This window comes from Filicampus tigris, chromosome 10, assembly GCF_054856515.1.
Source record: "Filicampus tigris isolate MCC_2025a chromosome 10, RoL_Ftig_1.0, whole genome shotgun sequence".
Classification (NCBI taxonomy): domain Eukaryota; kingdom Metazoa; phylum Chordata; class Actinopteri; order Syngnathiformes; family Syngnathidae; genus Filicampus; species Filicampus tigris.
In genome coordinates this window covers 6,758,863-6,777,987 of record NC_141226.1, presented here as the reverse complement: position 1 = coordinate 6,777,987, position 19,125 = coordinate 6,758,863, and the positions used below count along the sequence as shown (strand labels likewise).

The 19,125-nt window shown below is 39.4% G+C and overlaps 2 protein-coding genes across 10 annotated transcripts in view; both read left to right on the top strand.

Moving 5' to 3' along the window:
* The window catches only part of carmil3 (capping protein regulator and myosin 1 linker 3), a 95,486-nt gene extending 94,240 nt beyond the window's left edge, over nucleotides 1–1,246 (top strand). For all 9 annotated transcript variants that reach the window (XM_086043359.1, XM_086043363.1, XM_086043362.1 and 6 more), the window contains one exon: nucleotides 281–1,246. In XM_086043359.1, coding sequence (XP_085899485.1) covers nucleotides 281–321 — 41 coding nt within the window. In that variant the 3' untranslated portion in view covers nucleotides 322–1,246. The remainder of the gene's footprint in view (nucleotides 1–280) is intronic.
* Nucleotides 1,247–9,535: 8,289 nt separating this feature from the next.
* Nucleotides 9,536–18,839, top strand: LOC147140560 (somatostatin receptor type 5). Its single transcript, XM_086043148.1, has 5 exons — nucleotides 9,536–9,549; nucleotides 14,842–14,944; nucleotides 16,412–16,565; nucleotides 16,655–17,091; nucleotides 18,083–18,839. The coding sequence occupies exons 4-5, from the start codon at nucleotides 16,685–16,687 to the stop codon at nucleotides 18,837–18,839; spliced, it is 1,164 nt and encodes a 387-aa protein (XP_085899274.1). The 5' UTR covers nucleotides 9,536–9,549; nucleotides 14,842–14,944; nucleotides 16,412–16,565; nucleotides 16,655–16,684.
* The last annotated feature ends 286 nt before the right edge of the window (nucleotides 18,840–19,125 follow it).

Genomic DNA, 19,125 nt, shown 5'->3' with positions numbered 1-19,125 from the left:
TTCAACTTTCCAGTTACAGAAATCAGAAGAAAGAAGTTAATCAGATGTTGAGAGTATAGTGTAGGCAATGAAGTGCAGTGCATTTTTATGCTGTTCTCAGTAGTCTGTGACTACAGATTTATTCAGAGGTCAAATGTAACCAGTGTTAGACGAAAATCTATCAAATCGTAGTAGCAATGATAGGTGGTCCTAAAATGTCTAAGTGATTCTATACGCAGTACAGTACATGTACATGTATGCTTAACATCCAGCTTCCACTGACAATGTATTTGCTTTTTAGGTTATGAGAGTCCCCACCATGGTAACGACAACGCTTTATGACATCACACGACGACCAGGCGAGGTTTGCATGGAAAACAAACAGACTGGAAAACTGAGGACTGGAGTGAGACAAGCTTTTAAATGGCACTGACCATTGTTTTAATTCATGTAATGATCTGTTGCTGAGTATGCATGTACTGTATGGTTTTTAGTTTAAAGGGGATGCACTTGTTAAGCGGCAGCTTTCATACAACAGTACAGCACAGTTCCATGTGTCTCCCTTATTTGCTGCAACTGTTGATTTATGCACTCAAGCTAAATTATTTCAAAGTATCCTGTCGTCTTGTCCCCTGCCTGTTCTTCACTGACAATCTGCTTAAAAAAAACAAGTTGGTACTGTATTTATTCAAATGGAGATGTACATTTTTAATATAAATCTGCACTAAACCTTTGTGGTAAATCTACTGGTGAACAATCATGATTTTTCTTGTTTTGTGATAATTTATCATTTGTTACATGTGATCAGTATGCGCTAATGTATGCAAATGATTGAGAAATGCGTTTCATGCACTAACAGTCTCATCTGTTTGACGGTATTAAAATCGGATCAGTTATCGTTTTAATCTGATTTTACTAGAAGGAAAAGGTGTATTTTTTCTAAAAATGTTTCTGTTAATTAGAATAAATAAAAATGTCTTTAAACACATGAGGTTTCTCATGCCTTCATTTGTATTACCACCATTGAATGTACGAAATCTAATTGTTTCCTAAAGCCCCTTTTTTTATTTTTTATTTTTTTTGTTAACTCGACTGGTACTATTATTCAGTATGCATCCTGCACTGTTCAACCTGTGACCAGTTCATTTCTCAAACATGTTTGAATTTGGAAGGATTGCTATGGTTTTACAACAGCAGAGGGCAGTAGAGTCTCAGTGCTTCTTGCACTAATGCACTTGAGTAATAAATGAGGAATATGCATGACCAATGGGGTCTGTTATGTGTTTATTCGCAGCTGAGCTTATTGGAAGATAGGTGCCTTGGGAGAGCCGGCCAGCCGATTTAGAGGAGAGTTGCTAATGAGCGAGATGATTGCTAAATTGTGCGCCTATTAATTCTTTCTGTCGCCTGCATGTCAGCCGGAGATTAGGCCCTGTTGAATGTTTCCAGGTCTGCCTTGTAAACAGATAGTCAGGCTTTGGAACGTCCACCAGCTTTACAAAGAATGAGAACTGAGACAATGGCATGTCACCTGATCACTCCCATTGTCAGAGTAGATAAAGGCAAGAGATGCTGCACGCTTATAATCATTGGATCCAATGCTAGATTTTTTATTTTTCCACACTTAACGCCACACCATATGTCCCGTTTCATCACAGTACACTATCAGTCCATTGTGAATGTGCATGCACATTTCCTGTAGAGTGCATACTGACGCTTACAAGACAAGTGCGTGCATGCATGCGCCTATCTCTGCACTTGTAGAAGTGTGTGTTCTGTCACTGTGCGCGCATGCTGATGTGTATATTTTGTGTGCACAGCGCTGCCAGATGGGTCAGCAGTAAGCCACTTGACTGCTGTGTCAACAGTGGCAGGGTGGTAATGAGTTGATATGAGCCTGCCCTGCATGCACCACAGTGTTACCAACACTGAGAGACAAAAAAAATAATAAAAATGGGCAGCATGTTAACGAGTTTTACTTCGAGGTTAGGAATTATTAATGGGATCTTGTACTGGAGTAACACCTACGGAGAAACTCAAACCTATGGGTAAATAATTGAGAATAAAGGATGAGGAGCATTGCTGGTTCACTGATGCTGAAAGCTGCCATGCTTGGTAGAAAGGTGTCTTGCTCAAGGACACTTTGACAGTTTGAAGAAGGGTGCAATTATTAGAGGGAGACATTACCCTCTGGGTCCATGATGTCAACCTTCAGGGCGTACTCACATTAGGCCAGGGGTCAGCAACCGTATACTCAAAAAGCCATTTTAGCTGTTTACACAGTAAATTTCATAGAGTACATTTTATTCTAAAAAGATATTTGGTCCCAGTCCAAACAGAGTTAAATTTACATTTGGAAGAGAATAATATTCAGCGTAAACTTTACACAGAAAAACATTTGGAGAGTTCTTTATTTGGGGAAAAAATTATTTTTTCACTCAGAAATCCAAAGTAAATTTTTCAAGGAGTTTTTGAGTCCATTTTACTTGCATTGTATTGGTTTATTAAAAAAAAAAAAAAAAAAATCCCAACGTACCAACAACCTTCAGGTTGGGAAATGGCCACTCTACCACATGAGCATGTTACGCCGACTGTGAGTTAGTGAATTACTAATAATTTACTAAATTACTCAAATAATTAATTCAAGCACTTAAACATGTATGAAACCTAGCACTGTAGCACTTTACAAATCATACTCATACTCGGTCTTATTCCATGCATTTATGGCTGTCCATTATTGTATTCTTTTTCTTCTCTGAAATTGTACTGTATTTTAAACTTGTATGATGTTAACATCAACCTGCCACAGGGACAACAGATGCAAATTAGCCATTGGCTATAATCTGGCATATTTACGGAAAACGGTTTAATTAATATGCACTGTCCCTGTATATTATTTTTAAAAATAAAATACAAATACAAATACTGGTGTCTCCAAAAGGAGTACCCAGAAAATGCAGTTTCCTTTTAGAGGTACAAGTATTCCGCCAAGCATCAGTGATTTACAAAGGTCACATTAAGGGCGCAATGGCTCAGGTGGTAGTGTGGCCGTCTCCCAACCTGTATGTGGGTTTGTTCCTCAATCCTTGAGAGACTTTTTAAAAATAAACTAATACAATGCAAGTAAAATTGACTCAAAAATTCTCCTTGTAAAATGTACTTTGAATTTCCAAGTGAAAAAACTTTAATTTTTTTTTCAAGTAATTTACTCTTCAAATGTTTTTCTGTGTAAAGTTTACTCTGAATATTATTCTCTTCCAAGTGTAAATTTTACTGTTTGGACTGGGACTAAATATAGTATTTTCAGAGTAAAATGTACTCTACGAAATTTGCTGTGTACCATGGAGAAATAAAAACACCAGGACCCACAAAACCCTTTTGACATCTAAAGTGAAAAAAACACGATATGCTATATCACCTCTATTTCCAGTACAAAAACCTGTAGTGTTGCATTCATGAAAACATGCTACACAAAACACAAAATGTTATGTCTGCAAGTAACGAAAACATTTTTGACTCTGGAAAAAAAAATATTCTTGACAGAAGCTTATTTTCAAATAAGTCAATGTCAATTAGACTCCTCCTTGGTTTCAGGAAATTAAAGCTGAACTTCAATTATCCACCTGTAACGAACCAAAAATGCTGTCTTCTGTGTTCCATCATTTTGTTTTTCAGTGTGTGTGTGGTGCAGCCAGCTGTCAACTTTAATGAAAAAGGACTGTTTCACCTAACAATGTAAAACACAGTGTATATTTACAAAACAATAGCCAGTGGGGATATTTATTTTTTCTGGGTAATGTGATTTGCTGCTGATGCTCAGAAAAGTAGAAATTGTTTAAACCAGATAATAATGTTTGTATGTAATGGCCTAGAAGTCCTTTAGTCAATGTAGTGTCTTTGTAATTCAGCATCGGTTGGAAAAAACTTATTGCTCATTCGCTGGACTGCCAGTGACAGTGAAGCAAACAAAGCATTTAATTAATTGGACAAGTGACACACCGTGTTGATGTCTGTGTTATTTGGGTTGCCAGTCGAGCATTGTTAATTAGCATTCCTGCACAAAGCAGGCTGACGTGCAAGCAGTTATCATCCTGGACATGATGCTGATTTTTGTGACTATCCTTTATTGGGTATCATGGCATTTACTGAAGCTTCATTGACTTGTAAAAAAAAAAAAAAAAAAAAAAAAAAAAAAATCTCACACCTTGGACTTTTTCACATTGTGTCACATTAACTGGTATAAGCATAAGAATAGCAACGTCATGCCGTGGCACAAGAAGGAGTGTTCAGTTAGGCTGAAATGACTTGGATTCATTTCATTTGATTGCTACTGTATATTCTTGGCCCAAATAATATTGTTAATATTTGCTGTAATTATGACATTACAATTGGATTAGGTTAGTTACTTAGTGGTTAACTTATGTACAAATTCAGGTTACGTCACTGCCATTTTTAGTCATCATGTTCAACTTTTCAAAGAACAATTTGTACTAAATCGGTGTCATTTCAACATCGAGTGTCTTAAGCAGTGGATTTCTATGTCCCGACTTGCCAAGGAAACAGCATGTAGTGTTTTGGGCTTTTTCATGCAGAATTCATATTCAGTATCCCTAATTCTTAAGAATCATCTTTAAAAGCTGAAAACAGATGCACTTAGTAATAGGATATTATTCAATTTATAATTTGCTTTGCTATAGAACAACATCATATTGAGAGCTGTTTGTTAAATGTCTGTTATGGGTCTCAATAAGGTAAAGTATTGATTAAAGTAGGGGTGTCAAACTCATATTTGTTGCGGGCCACATCGTAGTTACGGTCTCCCTCGGAAGGCCGTTATGGCTGTGAGCCAATAGAAATGTATTATTGCCTTATATTATCACATACACACTACAAATTAATGGATAACTAGTTTCGAAATAAGAAGCCAGTAAATAATTGCTTGTTCAAATACTTTTCAATTCATTTTAATGGAGGGATTGGTTAAAAAAATCTTGCAATATCGCATATTGTAGTGTTATTAAAAGTAAAGGCAATTTACAAGAATCATGAAGGCGACGCATATTATTTACCTTCGCGGGCCACATAAAACGATGTCGCGTCCAGATCTGGCTCCCGGGCCTTGAGTTTGACACCTGTGGATTAAGACATCCATCCATTCATTATCCATACCGCTTATCCTCACAAGGGTCGCGGGGCGTGCTGGAGCCTATCCCAGCTGTCTTTGGGCAGTAGGCGGAGGACACCCTGAATTGGTTGCCAGCCAATCGCAGGGCACACAGAGACAAACAAACAACCACACTCACAATCACACCTAGGGGCAATTTAGAGTGTCCAATCAACTTACCATGCATGTTTTTGGAATGTGGGAGGAAACCGGAGTACCCGGAGGAAACCCACGCAGGCACGGGGAGAACATGCAAACGCCACACAGGGAGGCCGGAGCCGGGATCGAACCCACGACCTCTGAACTGGGAGGCGGACGTGCTAACCAGTCGACCACCGTGCCGCCGTGGATTAAGACATGTCGGAAAATTTCTGTCAAAATTAAGCGCCGTCGTTTTGTAAAGGCAGAATAACTAATACATTCTCAGATCAGAACTTATGTGATTGTGTAGGTGATTTTTATGGCTGTCAAGTTCATTTGAGGCAAAGAAACGCTTGCTTTTAACTTTGCTGCTGCTCTCATCTCATATAAGCTACTTCTATATCTACAAGTGAAGCGATAAACCCAAAAATGGAACCTCTTTTTTCCAGGCAAAGATAATGTGCCTGGCGTACCTCAATTCACCCTTAAAAGGGAAGGATATGACGCAAGCGAGCAGCAGGCACTTGACAAGATTCCTCTGACTCCATTCTGGGTCCCGCTCGACACAGATGTGTTTTATTTCCTCCTCTCCGATTCATCAAAAGCTATCTATTCAGTTTCCCCCCATCTTTTTCTATGTGAGGAGGCGTGCTTGGATTGAGCAGTGATAGTGAGGTTGTGGGGCAGAAGATGAGTCAGAGTGAGATTGAGTGGGTGTGATAGATGAGACATTTTGCAGACAACACATACCCGGAGCTATATGGCTGACTGAGGTGCCCAAAGCAGAGAGGAGGGTTATATAATGAAGATGTATCCACAACTTTGTCATAAGTGTTTAGGGAAGAAAAAAAAAAGGTGGTGATTTGCTGCTCAAACAGCCTCCAGCTTTCCAAGCTGTTTTTGCACGTTTTGGCATTTGACTGCATGGCTTTGGTCCTCTTCATGGTCGAACGGCTCCGTAAGGTCGTTGCTATCTGATTTTGCATTAACCATCCGTCCATCCATTTTTTATACTGCTCATTAGGTTCGCGGGTCAGCTGGATTCTATCTCAGCTATGAGTGAAAGGCGTAATACATGCCAGACTGACATCTGCGACAACCTCCAATTACTCTTTTCAGAGACAAATCAGGAGTGAAAAGGTTAGACGGCATGAAAAAATAACGGGAAAAAGAACTCTACATTTACACAATGTTTCTCAGAGCATGACTCACCATTCAGTCATGATGCCCATTATTACAAAAAAAGGTGCGTGTGTGTGTTGGGGGGCTAAAAAAAAACAATTATTGATTATATTATTATACATATCTAAAACAATTCTGAATTAATTCAAGTTCACAATACTTTGTAGTTTGAGGCAAATGGATCATTTATTTTTCCTCACACCAAGGATTCGGAAAGAAATTGGTCATTGGCATTCAAGTTTAACGCTCCATCGGACTGGAATAACCTACCTTATTCTCTTAGATCAATAAGCACTTTTCATACTTTCAGAGCATCTCTACTACTTCGTTGTCAAACATCCTGCTCTTGTTTTGAGTGTTTGTGTTTATAAGTAAGCCTATTAGTGTCGGGGTTTTATACTCAGGGGGATCTGCACATACTGTATTAAGAGCTACAAGAAGCAGCTAGACAGAAGGTGAAGGCTGAAGATTGCAGTGTCTTATTCAAGGAACTTTTGTCGTGGTCTCTGCGGAACAAAATCAATTCCACCATCTGATTACCAGACAGCCACTCAACCTCCTGAGCTGCGATGCCATTATATGCCGACAAGAACAAATTGTAAGTCAAAAAAATGTTCCTTTTTCCTTCAAGCTGAATGAGGAGGTTTAATATGAAGTCTGTGGCAGAAATATGTCAATCGAATAGAACTTAGAACGGGGCGAAAAACAAAAATTGCTTAAGGCTTCCAAGTGACATCAAGTGCACAGACACATGACCGTGTTGAAAAAGTACATCCCCGTTCCTCAGTGTAGAGCCCATTGTGTTAGTGTTCTGCAGTTTTCTGTTTCATTTACGTGGTAGGGATACTGGTAGGGTAGCTATAATGAAAATGAGACACAGCTAATCAGGAACCCTTTATATTGCCGCGCTGTGCACCGTTAGTGTCTCTTTCTTGCTCTTTCCAATTTGAGGCCAGCTAATGCCAGCATCGTTTTTCAGGCTACGATGGAACAACTGCAGCAACTTCGGGCCATCACTGGACAATTAAAGGAACAGCTACTGTACGTTCAAGTGATGGGCAGATGAAGCCTTCTGAACCTTTCAATCTAACTCATTTGCATAAAGGTTCATCTTGTTCATCTTGTGAGGCTTCATCTGTAAACAAATCTCCCTGGTGGCCAAGATATTGATTGTCATTTGAACTCGGGGATTGTTTTTTTTTTTTTTTTTTTTTCCAGTAAGTGGTAATGTTTAAAAATGTCTTGAAGTCTTGAAATCAAAATGTTGGTATCATGACAACACTAAAGAATAGTGTATAGTTTTTGGTTCCATTTTAATAAGCACTAAACACAGCTCATAATGTCACGACCACAGTTCCGCATTCAATTTAGGTTGCACCATCATTTATAAACATGTCCCTAATGCTGGTACAAGCTGAAAAGTTTAATCAAAGTTGAATCTACTATTATCTTAATTGTCTTTTAATTTGTACATACCTTCAAGAATTCAAGCTGAAAGCTAATGATGGTTATATAAGAGTGGTGGTGGTGCCATATGCTGCAATTTTCAAATGATTCAATTAGTCGACTAATCGCCACTGCTGTTAGTGACTAGTCAATTAGAAAAATAATCATTCTTGGCAGCCCTGCTTCACATTATGGCAGCAGGAAAAACAGGAATAAAATTTGGTGTCGGTAAGACGGCAAATACGGCCGTCATGCAGGACACCATGACAAGACTAAAAGAGTGTGTTTTGCTGTAAGCTGTTTACTGTACAGTACTGCATTTTTAAGGAGACGGCAATATTTGAAGGTATTTGCAAGCGTTTTAAATGGTATATGAGTGTTTTGGGATCATAGATTGTGGTACATGTGTGGTTTAAACTAATAATATTGTCAAATACAATCACATGTCAAACCTTCAAAAATAACTACAGCGGTTTATTTGATTTGATAACAGACACGGTGACAGGCAGTACAGAAATGTTGATATCCGGCCAAGACAAGGTTTCAAGCCCAGGTCTTCATACACCACACATATGCAAATGAATAAAGACCTCCAATGCAGCACACACAGTGTGGTTGATAACATCACACAAAGTTTTGTGTCTGGTCAGCTATCAGGATGCCCCTTTCATGTTAATTACCCCAGGTGTTACTCTCTCATAGGTTAGAAATGTCAGGTACAACATTTTCCATCACACCATGCATTGTATGCTTTCAGAATTTGTGAGGCCAGTCAATCATGCACATGCAGTACTCAAGCCGATGGCGTCTTCTTGAAAGTTGATGTGATATTTCAATACAATTAACTATTTATGTAAGAGCCATATTGAGAAATTATGTTTTTATTTTTATCATTATTATTATTGTTATTATCTTAAAATATCATTTTGAGTTGCACAATGTGTAAATTCATAAAAGAAGAAATGTCAGTTTAGTATTGTGTAGGAAATAGTGTTTAATCACTACTGAGTAACGCACGTGAATAGTAGTAGTTGAATATGGGATACATACTCGTTATTTGACATGCCGTTTTTTCTCATTCAGAAGGTCGGGTGGTGGTGACAGTTTTCTGTACGACGTTAGGCGCATGAATAAATCACTGACCAGTTAATTTGATTATAATAGAAATAGACAAGAAATGTGTTTGTGTTTGTATTTTATTTATCAGTTAACCTCTTAAAACGAAGATTCTGAGTTGGAAGATTTTTGTCATGTCAGACTGGTTGTTTATTCACCCGCTCCTCGGCTGCAGGCAAAGGAGTTGCCACTATAATTTGTATAAAACTCTATTTGTATCATTTAAAATGAGTTACTCTAAATGAAATTTTATTTTGTCATAGTAGCTCTCAGCGGGAAAAATGTTGCACAGCTCTGGTGTAAACTAAAAGATGATAAATTGGCACATTACTTAGAGCATGTGGTCAGTGGCTTCTAACGCTGTGTTGCTGAGTTGAAGGTGAGAGCATTGCATTCATGGCCAAAGAGCAGTCGGGAAATAAAAGGGAGGAAAGAGGAGGAGCACAGGTTTTCCCTCTTCATCCATCACATCATGTGAGGGTGAGCGGAGAGCCATTCATCAGAGGAGATCGCTGTGCACAGTAAGTGAGGCACAAACTTTAAACATTTACTTTTTCTTTCTCCCTGTGGTTATGCCCCCCTTCCACATCTATATTTTGGCTCAGCCCACTCCTCTACCAAATTGGCTTGACGATCGCATCAGGTTTGACCTTTCTATTGCAGGTTTTTTTACAAACGTCTTTCACTACTTACAGAGGCACAATCTAATATCATCGCGTACATGAACTCTATAAATTCTATCTTTAAAAAGCTAATAATGAAATGTTCAAAAGTGTACAACTGCATGCATTGCATCAGGGAAAGATGTCTGTCATAATTTTTGCCACGCATGTAAGTATGTGAAATTAAAATGAATATGCTATAAAATCATGACATCAAAAATCTGTAATAAGAATAAATCAGTGTATATTTTAAAGCAGTATATTGTAAAAACAAAACAAAAATTAATAATTGTTCATTTTACAGTTAATATATGTGGAAAGGATCATATTTACTTCTAGAATTTATATATCAGAGTATTATTATTAACATCGGAAAAATTGTAATGCTTGAACCAATTCAATACAGTTAAAATTACAATATGGCTTGTTTTAAATGACTGATGTAGGTGGTGTAGTTTTAATGTCTGTTTTTGATTAGATCTGGCTTTTATATGATGACTTTAAAGAGGAAGTCAACGCGAACATTTTTTTTTCAAGATTTGATTTTATGCAAGCCCACTAGTTGAAACAGGTCATTCTGATGAATATTGCATGCGTGCCATCTCTGGGGGCGGCTTTTGTCTTCTGTCGACTGAAAATGACATTACAACTGCTCAAAACGGCCAATCACGGCTGAGATTCAGAAAACAGGTCAGCCGTGGTTGGTCGCTGGGAGCAGTTGTGATGTCATTTCCAGTCGACAGAAGACAAGATGGCTGCCCCCGGAGATGGCTAAAAACGAGTGCATTTAGCTGCTTCATTTATATTCCACAAACGCAAAATTAATCAGAATGCCGTGTTTCAACTAGTGGGCCTGCTGGGAACATATTTTTGAAAAAAATATGTTTGGGTTAACTTCCGCTTTAACTTATATTCCACAAACGCAAAATTAATCAGAATGCCGTGTTTCCACTGGTGGGCCTGCTGGGGACATATTCTAGAAAAAAATATGTTTGGGTTGACTTTCGCTTTAAAAGGGTAAATCAAATCTTAATCCAGTCAATGAGAACATTAAAAAGGGAACAGGACAGAGACTTCACTTTCCTCCTGCAGCTACTGTGGATGAATAGTATGAAGGCTGCCAACATCTGAGACCTTGACTGATGATGATTTTAATAGGCTTAATCATATCGGCTTAAATCACACATGTGCCTTCAGTTAATGAAACCAAAAGTAGTGGTACTGATGGACCGACATATATGCTTTGTTGGCCAGGTGTGTCCTATTAGACTATTCAAGCAGCGAATAGTGCTACATTGTTTGTCTCTGTGTGCCCTGCGATTGGCTGGCAACCAGTTCGGGGTGTACCACGCCTCCTGCCCGAAGACAGCTGGGAAAGGCTCCAGCACGCCCACAACTGTGAGGATGAGCAGATTGGATAATGGATGGATGGATGGGTAGTCATTTTATGGGCGGCACGGTGGTCGACTGGTTAGCATGTCCGCCTCACAGTTCAGAGGGTGTGGGGTCGATTCCGGCCCCAGCCTTCCTGTGTGGAGTTTTGCATGTTCTCCCCATGACTTCGTGGGTTTCCTCCCAACATTCCAAAAACATGTATAGTAGGTTACTTGATCACTCTAAATTGCCCCTAGGAGTGATTGTGAGTGTGTGTGTTTGTTTGTCTCTGTGTGCCCTGTGATTGGCTGGCAACCAGTTCAGGGTGTACCTCGATTACTGCTTGATGATTGCTGGCATAGGCTCCAGCATGCCCGCGACCCTTGTGAGGATAAGCGGTATCGATAATGGATGGATGGATAATTATTTGCTTTGTTTGGTTGATTTACAGGTACTAAGGTCTAAGTGTAATAAGCTCAAGTCGTCATTTGATGTGTTGCATTAGTGCTAGCTTTGTAGTTAAATGCGAAAAACGGTTAGCTTTCTAATGGCTGTCTGGCATGGGCAGGATTGTAACTGTTTTAAAAGTGAAAGTAAAAGTGATACTTGAAAAGTGGCCATACTTTGATAACTCATGGCCAAGGGAAGTGTGGATCAGATGTCAGCATTGTAAATTTTGGGCCCAAGAAGCCTGCACCCCAGGCAAGGATTATAGGATCTAATTAAACATCTATATGTATTATGCTTTAGGCAGTTTGCTTACGAAGTGAAAACATTCATAAAATCCGAATCACAAACTTGACTTCCATCTTGGACCATGCAGGGCTTAACAGTAACACCCACTGCCAACAGTGCTGTTGACCTACATGGTGCTAGTGGAAATTGGGCTACTGTTGGTCAAAGATAAATACGATGAGGTAGATTGGCTAGGAGACAGGGAGAGGAGAGGATGTTAGGAGTAGGGATGGGTATTGTTAAAGAGGAAGTCAAGCCAAAAAATATTCTTTGCAATAATTCTATGTGCCTTCACTAGTCCAAACGTGGTATTCTGATTAATATTGCGTTTGTGAAATATGAGTTAAGCATCTCTTAATGTCCAACCCAAACATTTTTCAGTCTGCTGCAAAACTGTACTAATCCTTTTGGATAGGAGTGCAATCTCCTCGTTTGTATTGTTCTGTAGACCATTTGTACAATTGCATTGCATGAACGATTGTTCAATTTTGAACCACAAACTGTTAATTAGTTCAGCCAGAGGTTTGTGTGTCTAAATTGAACCCAGCCTTTGGCCTCGTGCTCATTTTTCCTCTCTAGCGTCACATCTGTGTTCCTGGCTGTCTCTGCTCATCTGTCCTCTTCCCATCTTTTCCTTAGAGGCATGAAACACAAGCAAAATTCATGAACTCAAAATTTAGCAGCAGCGTGATTAAAAAAAAAAAATCAAGATTCTTTCACACCAGATGACAATTTGTTGTTGGATGTGTGGAGATGGACTTTTCATTCTTCTATTTTTATGTGGTTGGGGTGTTGAAAATTATGTTCAGTGGAGAGTAAAGTCTGTTCGGTGAGGCACAAATCACTCTATTTTAATACAATAGTTTTAATATTAAGGTTTTTAGGCCCCACAAACTTTAAAGTTTATTCAAATGATTAAAATACCCAATACTTCAGTGTTGAATCCACTCCATTGTTTGTGCTGTCAAGTTAAAATATTTTTGGGCACATGGGTGTGTGGAATATGGGTGGCTATGAAGCCTTGTAGTGGCGTATCCTTTAAAACATGAATAGAAGGCTGCATTTGTACAGTGGCACTTGGAAAGGTGAATGGGCACAGAATGTGGGAATCTTTAAAATGAACAAACATAATTGGGAAGTTGCCCTTTTGTTTCTGATAAAACCAACGCAGAGTGTACAAAAACTGACGGAACAAAGCATTCAAAAACCAAAAAGACATTTCTTTTACCAAATTGTCAAGAAAACTGACTTTGAATTACCCACCCTTTATCTTATTTCATGACAATGATAATGACACTTTCTATTTATGTTTAATGTACAGCACAGAGTGCATAATATTGCCCTTATTATCTACACTATAACTGCTTGAATAATTATTACACATTTGGTCAGTCACTCATAATGTCTCACTGATTCAGTCCTGTGATGTGATGGACCAGCAGAAATATTAATGTGCAGAGTCAAATTTGGAAAAGCCAGAGCCAGTCTGCTGTTTTGCTTCTTCCTAACTGAGAATCGGCCTTGCTGACTTCTGCTTGCACGCCAAGTCCGCATTCATAAAATGAAAGGTACAGGATGAAACAGGGAGTTTGGGCTTGAATGAGTGGCTGCAGGAGAGGCACAGATGGGTGAAGAACTAAACAAAGGTTTGTTCATTTCCTTGTCCATCTGTGCCACACACACACACACACACACACCCACACACGCACGCACACACACACACACCCACACACACTCGCACTCTCACACAATACACAGGCATGCTTGATCAAATTTTGACAAATGTGGGAGTCATACATCTCACTACTGCACAAGTCATTTTAACATTTGGATCAGTTAGTATCAAACCGACAGTGCTAATAGAAAGGCTGTTATTGTATGATACTGAACTGACCACATAAATACATAACAGAAAAAAAAATTCAGTGGTTCATGATAACGGTCACCTTGTCTTATCAAAACAAGTGAGTCACTCTGTAATGTTCCAGTACTGCAATGTCATTAAAGAAACAAGGCATTCTGATAAATATTGCGTTTGTGGAATAAGAATCAATCCACTCGTTTTTAACCTATCTCTGGGGGCGGCCATTTTGTCACTTCTGTCGACTGAGAATGACATCACAATTACTCAGGGCTAATCACAGCTGACCTGTTTTCTGAAGTTGAGCCGTGATTGGTCGTTACCTACTCAGTAGTTGTGATGTCATTTTCAGTCGACAGAAGTGACAAAATGGCCGCCCCCTGAGATGGCTGAAAACGAGTGGATTAACTCTTATTTCACAAACGCAATATATATCAGAATGCCGTGTTTCAGCTAGTGGGCCTGCTGGGAACATATTCTTGAAAAAAAATGTTTGGGTTGATTTTCCTCTTTAAGTAGTCACTCGTAAACATGCTCCAGCACGAATAAAATAAATGCATTTTGAGCTCTTCCCAGCAGGAGACAGGGCAGGAAGTTTCTTGGAGGAATAAAAACAATTTAGTTTTAATGTCTTTTCTAGTATTCAATCATACAATAAAACACAACATAATGCACAGTATCAATATCAAAAACTCTCAAAACGTAAAAACTACATGAGTTTCATCATAATATCTCCAAGCAGCATCATTATGATGGTAAGAAATGAGAGATGTCTAGATTCATTAACCAGTGCCATAAAAGTGCATTGGATGTTAAGTTCTATGGATGCATAAAGTCGGTGGTAACATGAGTACCACATTATGAGTGCAGGCTTGTGTACTTCACGTATGGGGAAAAGGCTATGACAAGCTGGACAATTCTCAGATAAAGATGAGACCACATATGTTGTCATACATGAAGAGCTTTTAGGCTTTTTTGCTTGACTTGCAGGAGTTCATGCTGCTCAATGTTTTGTAAGCAACTAAAGTTTTCACCCTTGCATTCTTTCTTCCCTTGGAACAAACAAGCTCCCCCACCTCTGTCTTTGAAACATGCCCATTGAGGTGAACTGCCTTGTTTGTGTCGCGATGCAGTCCCAGTTGTTAATGTCACTAACGGTTTGCTTATGTCTCCTGAGAGAGGAGGAGGAGGAAGGGGGCTGTTTGTGGAGGGCTTGGCTAGACCATCACGTCTGACTCATCAGGCCTGTCAGTCATCGGGAGCCTGCTGAGCGCTGAATAGCAGGTGATTTCGATGCCAAGGAGTGCAACTATTATCGGCATGAATAATGCATGAGATTATTAAAATGAGTTTTCAAAACCCTGTGCGTCTCTCTAGGAATTTGATCTACCTTGTTTGCATTGCTCTCATTGTTTCATACTTTTCTTTAGCTTTTGCTAGCGATTATGCTAGTGTATCTTTTGCTTTGTAGCCCAAGCTTCTTGTCTACTCTTGATTCAGCCTCTATATCGATCTCTAATGGATAGCTTGTTCATACATTTAGAGAAATGTCTTTTAAAAGTCTATGAAACCTCAGTGAAGTACATGAAGCACAAAAAACTTTTTTTTTTTTTCACATCAAGTCACCAGTGTGCAAAAAATAGCCAAAGAGCACCTAACAAAAGTTTTCCATGCTCAAAAGGGAGTGGGAAGAAGTCTAGACTTAAATCCCACCGCTTCTCCATTTTTTCTTAAATCATATTCTCTATTCTTCATCCATGGTAAAAAACATATATATAAATATTTAATAATAATAATATTAAAAATGATATTAAAGATGATAATGCTAGTAATAATGATGAATAATGAACATAGTGCTAGTATATGAATACTTGACAGATATATACCATCTTTATAAATCCACATAGATCCAAAACCCATCCAAAGAGCCAACAATAACAAAACACCAGTACCAAACAATACCAAACATAATTTTAAACATCTAGTGACTTTCTCCCTCTTCCATTCCCTTTCTATACCTTGAATATATAACGTTTACATGTTCTATGCAAGCCAACTAGTTGAAACAAGGCATTCTGATTATATTGCGTTTGTGGAATATGATTTAAGCAGCAAAATTCATCTGTTTTTAGCATTCTCTCGGGGCGGCCATTTTGTCACTTCTTTCGACTAAATATAACATCAAAGATACTCAGGTCTCAGATAACAACCAATCATGGCACAGCTTTAGAAAACAGGTGAGCTGTGATTGGTCATTACCTGAGCCCTGAGCAAGTTCAATGTCATGTTTAATCGATAGAAGTGACAAAATGGCCACCGCCAAAGATGGCTGAAAACGGGTGGATTAACTCTTATTCCACAAGCACTATATTTATCAGAATGCCTTGTTTCAAGTAGTGGGCCTGCATAGTTTGGGTTGACTGCCGCCTTAAGCCCTCACATAAACTGTTCCATAATTTCACGCCGCAAAATGAAATACAGAATCTTCTTGTGTTTGTGCGAATGACGTTAATGTTCAAATTGCAATTCCCTCTTAATTTATAACCTCCTTTTCTGGCTCTAAACATTTTTGCAATGAATTGTGATATTATATTATGTTTTACTTTATACATAAAATGTGCTGTGTGTATAATTCACCTTTTGCCCCAAGTCATTTGATTGAGGCTCCATCCTTTTCTCTGAAAAACTAAAGATGATAAGGCCTTGGTGTCCATTTCCCCCAAATTGTGGAATGTGCTTCCTTTTGTGCAGGGTCTTATTTCATTAATTGGAGGCCCAAGGCAAACCAGTCACGGTACCCTCCACATTGGTGTTCTGCATTGACCAAGTTTGATTTTCACCTCAACAAATCATCTTTAATGAGAGGCAAATTATCTAACATAAGAATCATCTCAACACTTTTATTGTAAGAAGATTATTAACATTTAATAAAGTTGTTGTGCTAACACACCCCTTTCTTCCACTTCTAAGCCATTTTTCGTTGTTTCTTTACAGGAATACTTTGTCCCACACCTAACCTTTGCCATGCCTGCCATTGTCAATCTCCTTTTCAATGTTGTCTCAACTAACACCACCATTTCGTTTAATGTGGTGCTGCCCTTAGTCAGCCTAGTCTCCCTCCTTGGGGGGTTGGGGGGTCACCTCCTCATGTGGCTGGTGCTGGTGAGGAATCGTCGGAGCCGCTCCAAGCCGGGCTCCATCCTTCTGCTGAACCTAAGCCTGGCAGACGTTGGTGCTCTGCTTACATTGCCCTGTGTGCTTCTGAGTGCTACTTTCCAGGACTGGCAGCTCGGGGGTGCCAGCTGCATCCTCTTGGGATTCGTGACGTCCATAACAGTAGGAGTGGAAATTTTCAGCCTGGCTACTTTGTCTGTGCTGCGGTATCATATTGTTGCACCGGGGACCAGACGACCTCTGAACTTGACATGTGTGTAAGTATATTTGAATGAAAATGGACTGGATGCTGGTGAATCTTTTCCCATACATCAAACTGAAGGTGCTTTCACTGTAGAATATTTGGGTGAAGTTTAATTCACCTTTAAGTTAATTAGAACACACATGCACCCCTTTGTGTTGTTCATTTGGCCAGCTGTGAGGTCAAACCAATTCCAAGTGAACGTGCCATGCGTGGAGAGAATGCAATTCAAAGTTGAAATGATCGTGTTCACCCCATACAGTATAATTAATGACATTACTACAAGTACAGTGGTCAAGACGTTCACTTGGAGTACACTCGCCTTTTTTCGCTATTGTACGGTAACCTTGTAGATTTTCCATAAACTAACACAGCAGGCCAACTTTGTATTAGAGTGGCTTTGGTCACGTCTCACACACAGAAGAGAGCAATGTCACAAGCTTTGTTGGAATGCATTTTGGCAGCATGTTTATTAACTGAGTGTGAAAGCACCAGTTATCTTTAAAGGGGAAGTCAACCCAAAAATGTTTTTTTCAGGAATATGTTCTATGCAAGCCCATTCGTTGAAACAAGGCATTCTGATAAATATTGTGTTTCTGGTGTAAGAGTTAATCCACCCGTTTTGGCCATCTCTGGGGGTGGCCATTTTGTCACTTTCCGTCGACTGAAAATGACATCACAACTGCTCATGTCTCAAGTAACGACCAATCACAGCTCACCTGTTTTCTGAAACTGAGCCATGATTGGTCATTATTTGAGCCCTCAGGGCATCTGTGATGTCATTTTCAGTCGACAGACGGGGAAAAATGCCCCACAGAGATGTCTTAAAAGGGGGTGGATTTTGCTGTTTAACTCATATTCCTAAAACGCAATATTAATCAGAATGTCGTCTTTCAACTAGTGGGCCTGCTGGGAACATATTCTTGAAAAAAAAAATCTGTTTGGGTTGATTTTCTTCTTTAAAGTCCTTCTTAAAGCCAACATTAATGTCCTATTCTCTTCCACAGGTTATCAACTGTTGCCGCTATTTGGCTTGTCTCTGTAGCCATGGCTTTGCCCAAGGTCACCTACATCAACTTTAATGGTGGTTGCACATGGTCAGTAGGCCGAGATGAGTGGCTGTTCTTTCTGGTCCCGGCCTTCCTCGTCTATTACGTTGGCCCTCTTCTTTGTATTGCCCTCAATTGTGGCCTGATCATCTCTCACCTCCATGGCTACAGGGGGTCTTTAGCTGCACACAGGCGTAACAAAAAGGCTACTGCTCTACTAATTGCTTCAACTCTAGTTTTTGCTGTGAGCTGGTTGCCGTACTATGCACTTGAGTTTGTTAATGTTATGTCTCCTTATATTAGTTCGGTAGCTTCTCCCCACACTAGATTTACCCATGAGTTTTTCTCATCTTTATCTCCATCATATTTGTCCGGCACAACACCTGATCCAGGTGTTGAAACAAAGACAAATGTGTCCCTTCTATGGGAAGTATCATCTTTGACAGCCATATTGTTGGTGTGTCTTGCTCCATGCTGGAACCCGCCACTGTATTTTCTGTTGTCTCGGCCTGCAGTGCATCAGCTTCGTGCTCTGTTGCCTTCCTTTTTCCACGAGCATCTGCTGAAGAAAAGGAAACCTGCACAGCGGTGGCGAATCACCCCTGTTACCTACACTCTTTCACAACATCGGCAGCCTCCTGTAGTTACTCACAGAACTGTTCCTGAATCATTAAAAGTTAGGAGGCAATGTGAGAAACTACAAGAAAATAGATAGTATTCTAACAAATGTGTGGCTTATGAGATGGCTTACATGGTCATACCAACATCCCCTTTACTAAATGCCTTACAGCAATGAACGTTGTAAAAACTAAAAATGTTCAAGTTAACAGTCATTTGATAGATAACAGTGCCATTAACAAAATGCCTTGCATGCCATAAAAATACCAGACTCACTAAGCAACACACTTTAAAAGCTATTTTAAGTTGAGAGCAAATCTGAAATGATGGAATGACGTAGCACCTTAGAGCTCAATGTAAACAATGTTGTACATTGTACAGTG